A 5,259-nucleotide genomic window follows, 5' to 3' on the forward strand; every position below is an offset into this window, starting at 1 on the left:
GGGGTAAACTCACCATGTACAGCGTGAAGGGGAAACACAGCAGAAACAGCCAGATGTAGAGATGTAACGCGTTGACGAATGTATTTTGATCGGGGTCGTAGTACCATCCGCCTGTGACTGAAGCCCAGACCCCCTGCCTCAGGATCTGCAGAGTCTGCGACCCCATGTTTAGGGGGTTCTTATCTACTCCCGACCGACGAATCCAAACGGAACCGACCGACGGGGGGCACAACCCGGGAGTGACACGCTGGCTAGTCGTCGGTGAACATGACAAGCGGCGCTGTGTTTTCAGACACTGGCCCGAGAATCCTCCCCTCTGCAGCCATCCTGTCTTCTTCTGTCTTGCTCGTTGTTTCAGTCCTCCACGGAGGAATCTCCTCACCCACCACGCCTGCGAGAGGTCTTACTTCCCGTGCAGGTCGCTTCTTGCGCGGTAGGTTAGACGCGGCAGAGACGGCGGCCAGCTGGTCGCGTTGTGAAGTAAAACTTAATGCATTTTTAGTGTGTTGCTTCGTTGTGGTTTCGCCGCCTCGCCCAGCTCGAGGTCGTCCTGAGATTTCTGCTCGTGTTTTGTGTGAACATATTCTGACTGCCAGACGATGGTAGACATTAAAATGGATTGTTCTAGGAGCTCGGTGCCAAGTGTGGCTCAATTGCGACACCTGGTGGTCAAACTGTCGTACTGTTGCTAGAATTTTACTTTTTTTTTGTTTATTTTTTTGGTAAGTCTTGAACTAAAAAGACAAATCAGAGGTGGAAGCAGGTGAAAAGGTACAGTTTAAATACATTTACGTAAAAGTACATCAGTATACAAAGAGCACCCTGCTACGCAGAGGAAATGCCCGTCCGTCGTTGTATTCTGTTATTTTATTGTCTTTTTTTTACTGTTGCTGCCTAGTATTTGTGTTATTAGTGTATCTGTTTGTGTTTTTATTACTGTTTTTCTCTCTATCTTCTATTATTATTATATATATTGTTTTTTTCATACTCTTATGTTCTTAATACGGTTTTTTTTTTAAAGGTACGTTAAATACTATTTATGTAAAAAGTAGATCCAGTATAAAAGCACTTGTACTGCGGAGAAATGCCCTCGTGACTTTATGTAGTCTATATTGTTATTTTTATTGTCTTGTGTCGACTGCTGCTGCTAGTATTTTGTGTTATCTGTGTTTATCTGTTTCGTTTTTCTCTTGTACAGTGTTTATATTATATTATTTCATACTGCTTCTTATACTGTCTTTATACTGTTTTTTTCTCTCTATCCACTTTGCTGCGTGTAGATTTGAAATTTCGCCCATATTGAATATCTTATCTTATTAGACACTGTAGGTTCAGGTGGAGCTAGTTTTATCTTCTTTTTATATTTATACAGTTTTGGTAGATTAATCCAGTGGTTCCCAAATCAGAGGTCTCTAATATTATTTAAAATATTGTTAAACTGCTGCATTGGTTTTTTTTTAACAATGCAGTATGTTTTATAAGCTTATTATATGCTTTTTAATGATCAATCTTTGTCTGTAAATTAACCAGTGACTCCAGCTGTTATGTGCAGTGGAGTAAAAACTATATTCCCTCCTGAAATGTAGCGAATTAAAAGTATAAAAGAACATAAAACGGTAAAATACAAGTGCCTCTAGAGAAGGTCGAATAATATAAATGCTTTGAGTTATGAGTTGTTGATCACGAGTCGGTTGTATTGTATTTTAGATGATATTTTGTTCAGATCATGAAGAAAAACTGTGATCAAGCATAACTCGAGATAACCTGTCAACAATCAAACACATGAGGATACAGAAGCTGGAACGTTTTAATACAAAAAACACAAAAAGCAGAGAATTCTTTACAAAAAAACAAACAAACAGATGAAAGTGTTTGAAATTAAAGAGAGGCGCTCAAATCAAGAATCCTTCTTGCTTTTTCAGATGAGATAACGCTTCATGACAAATCACCCTGAAAAGCAGACTGGGAATTAAACCGTCCTCTGAAGTCACTACAACACAAATATTATGCTGATGTCAACCGTAAACCGACACTGATGCTGAGGTCAGCTTATCATCAAAAACCTCATCCTTAGCGAATACTGCTAAATGCCTGCTGACATCAAGCATTTAACCCCCTGTGCGTAGTGCAGCTGCCTCAAGTGTCCATGATGCCAAACCTATCACGTGTGCAGGACTTATGTTACAGTGTAAAAGCAGCCCTGGCACCGAGACAAGCAACTGACGCTTTTTGTGCCAGCTCATTATTAGCATCCTGTAAACTGATCAAATGAGCAGAGTGAAGAGGGAACAAAAATACTCCCAAGCTGTTCTCCCGAGTTAGTGCTGTAGGACATCACGTTTCCTTGCTCCATCTTCACAGAGTGAGAGAAGAGTGTCACTGTAGCCGTGCTCTCTTCTCAGGAGGCGGTTTGCTTGGTGGAGCCGGGGCGGAGGCCTTTGTGGCTGGTTCTCTTTCCTCTTGTTTTACAGTTTCTGTGGGGGGTTCGGGCTCTTTCTTCACCTCAACTGCAATACAAGAGCATGCAATTAGAGGAAAACTCCAAATCTGAACACCATCTACCAAGGACAATATTACACATAGACCCTGGGTTATAGGTGGGGTAAGCAATTCTAGGTAATGGGATTCTAATTCAATATACTTTCTTTCAAACACAGCAAATAATTCTCCTCACAGTCTGCCACTTCTGCGTGTGTTTGAAATAAATTGAGTTGTTGTTTACACAGCCCTGTGCTCTTGTTAAATGGGAAACTTATATACAAAGCGATGTCGAACCATAGCCGACATCAGATCCTTAAATTTGCTGGTATTTTTCCGGTTGCTTTCGTGTCTACCCCTTGTTTTTCTTTTTCTTGTTCCTTTTTTTTGGTTTTTGTTCAGTTCTTCGTCAGCAGGGTTTCGTGCTGCGGCCACAGCTACAGTCCACGTTTTCGTCCCTTTCCTCGCCCGTCCGACTTCCGCCTTTTATTACTTTGCGCACGGCATCAGTTATTCAGTGGCTGCTAGTTTGCCAAGATATGCTGCTGTTGTGATGTCAGCTATAGTAGCAGGAGAGTTGTGAGTGTTACTGTCTGGAGCTGGTGCGCTCGCTCTGGGAAACGGTCTCATCCTCGCTGCATGTTAGCTTTGCAGAAGCAACTTTAGCCACAGTTTGCAAACCCACAACATGGCCAACGTTAGTAACCGTACTTGCTGTGCCATTGTTTGCACTGTATCATGGTCATGGATTTGTCATGGTGTTGGATTTCTCCAGAAGGAATTTACAGCCCTGAACGTAATGTAACTGTTTAAAGATCATACCTGGAATAGGCTTCTCCCCAGGCTTAGGCTAAAATTGCAGAAAGAAAAACAATGTTATTTAAATCCAATCACATTAACATGAAATTAGTTCTACTATAGGACATTTTCAAATAAAAAGACTGAGAAAAATGTACCAATAATATCTGTTTCAAGTCGATGTAACATTTACCTGGTAAAATGTTGGTGGAAACTTGGACCTGAGGTCCAGAAGCAGTGTGTCAACGCGGTGCCTCTGAAACAGTGAACTCGGTTCCTCTTTCTTCTTAGACTTGGGCTTGGTTTTTTCTGTTAAACAGGAGTTGTGTTAACCAGATCTGCCAAAGTCATCATATTAAACTTATTATTATAAACATTTTGGGATCACAGAGTGCCCATAGCTCTGACTCTTGTAGTCTAATATCTGTGATCTCGTTACAGGAATTATTCCATTGCTAATTAGAGTACCACATAAATGTCTAAACTGTAAAATTCAAATCAAATGCCAAAGCCTAACCTCTCTCCTCCTGGTCCTTAAAGTGCCACCAGTATCCTTTGGAAGGGTGATAGCGGCAGTATGACATGGCCTCATCAAAAGCAGACTGGATTCCATGTACAGCAGAAAGCTAAAACATGTGCGACTGTTGTTACTCACAATAAAACCAGTCCACACACCAACCCCCCCTTCAACTGCCTTTAAAAATACACAGTTCCCAGTGTATTTTGTAGGATAATACTATACATTCTCACCGCTCTGGAGCTGATAACTGTTCCCAGGTCCGGGGCCTGATACACCACTCCTGCTATGATGTAGTAGTCAGCCATGGGAATGACTGGAGGATGAATAGAGTAGAAGTGGCAATAAGATCCTCACATAGAGCCTCAAACCAAACACTGTGTTTTATTTGTGACAGTTTTATGTATAAGATCATTTAATGACAAATCTAATAACTGACATTTAATTAAAACAGCTGTTTCAGATTGCTGTTTTATCAGTGTCCTGTCACCAGTGACCAGTTATATGCAGCTGGATAACGATAGGGAAGACACCTGTGTTCACCTGTATCACTGATACACCTGATACACTCATTAGGCTGCTTATCTTATGCTCTCCTTTGTTTTTTATCAAGCTCCCAGCTGTTTATTCTGCATATAATGTCACACTGTCATTACTAGTACTATTACATTCACTGTATATATCTTTCTGTTTATGCTGTATATGTTATTATCTACCCCTTACTGTTTATATATACATTCGTACATACTTTGCAACTGTGTTTTAGTTGTCTCTGTGCAATGACAGTAAAGTTGGATCTAAAACATGCACCTTGTAGACTGACTGACCAGTATGCCACAATTCAATTATTTGGAAATTCAATAAGACGCTCACACTGCTCACCTTGTGTTGGTGACTGCCTCTGTTGTTTACGGATTATGTAAAGAATTGGCTCCTGAGCATGAAGAAGAATGTACTCCACTCCCACCATCTGACTGAAAATAAGACAAGGTTTTGCTTTTTGTTGTGCATAATATTACGAAACATTTTCAGCTGGAAAAATATATTTCTAACCCTTACAACAGAATAAGTCTTAATAACTGTTATATCTGTGTGTAATTTTTGGTTTTGTACAAAGTCCACACATTAATGAATGAGCATGAATCATACAACACATTCAGTATCTTGTTTTGAGCTCTTAGATTAATGTGACAGTTTATTCCTTTGTTTCATTTATGTGCAACTCTCTTCCAAGTAACACCAAATCACACTGTGAAAGATGAACTCACTTCAGATGTTCCAGAGTAAGCCGCTGCATCTTCACTACCTCATTATTACAGGTTCGGTCATAGAAGGGGTTGCTTCTCTCCGAGAAGTACTCCAGTACGTTTCCCGGGTTAAGTATCGGTACCCAACCGCTGTCCACCCAGGATATCCCAAGAAGGTTGTCTACAAATTATAAGATAAGATATTCCTTTAATAGTCCC

The 5,259-nt window shown here is 40.6% G+C and overlaps 2 protein-coding genes across 2 annotated transcripts in view; both read right to left on the reverse strand.

Moving 5' to 3' along the window:
- Nucleotides 1-307, reverse strand: part of pcnx1 (pecanex 1) — a gene marked incomplete at its 5' end in the record, with an annotated part of 32,277 nt that extends 31,970 nt beyond the window's left edge. The window contains 1 exon segment of the mRNA XM_035673464.1: nt 14-307. Within this exon segment, the coding sequence (XP_035529357.1) occupies nt 14-166 (153 nt within the window).
- A 1,482-nt stretch (nt 308-1,789) lies between these two features.
- On the reverse strand, nt 1,790-5,241 carry med6 (mediator complex subunit 6). Its single transcript, XM_035673515.1, has 7 exons — nt 5,062-5,241; nt 4,676-4,767; nt 4,027-4,109; nt 3,794-3,902; nt 3,470-3,585; nt 3,301-3,328; nt 1,790-2,507 (listed from the first exon to the last, which is right to left on the reverse strand). Exons 1-7 carry the CDS (start codon nt 5,088-5,090, stop codon nt 2,377-2,379), a joined length of 588 nt encoding a protein of 195 aa, XP_035529408.1. The 5' UTR covers nt 5,091-5,241; the 3' UTR covers nt 1,790-2,376.
- Between the last annotated feature and the right edge of the window lie 18 nt (nt 5,242-5,259).

This window comes from Morone saxatilis, unplaced genomic scaffold, assembly GCF_004916995.1.
Source record: "Morone saxatilis isolate NCDOM2014 unplaced genomic scaffold, NCSU_SB_2.0 Contig3, whole genome shotgun sequence".
NCBI classification, from domain to species: domain Eukaryota; kingdom Metazoa; phylum Chordata; class Actinopteri; family Moronidae; genus Morone; species Morone saxatilis.

Excerpts from the sequence above, each read along its gene's own strand:
- med6 (XM_035673515.1), bottom strand. The coding sequence starts at position 5,090 with ATGCAGCGGCTTACTCTGGAACATCTGAA. Across the intron at positions 4,110-4,675 it reads GAGGCAGTCACCAACACAAG|TCATTCCCATGGCTGACTAC; the intron begins GTGAGCAGTGTG and ends TTCATCCTCCAG. Across the intron at positions 2,508-3,300 it reads TGGGGAGAAGCCTATTCCAG|TTGAGGTGAAGAAAGAGCCC; the intron begins GTATGATCTTTA and ends CTTGTATTGCAG.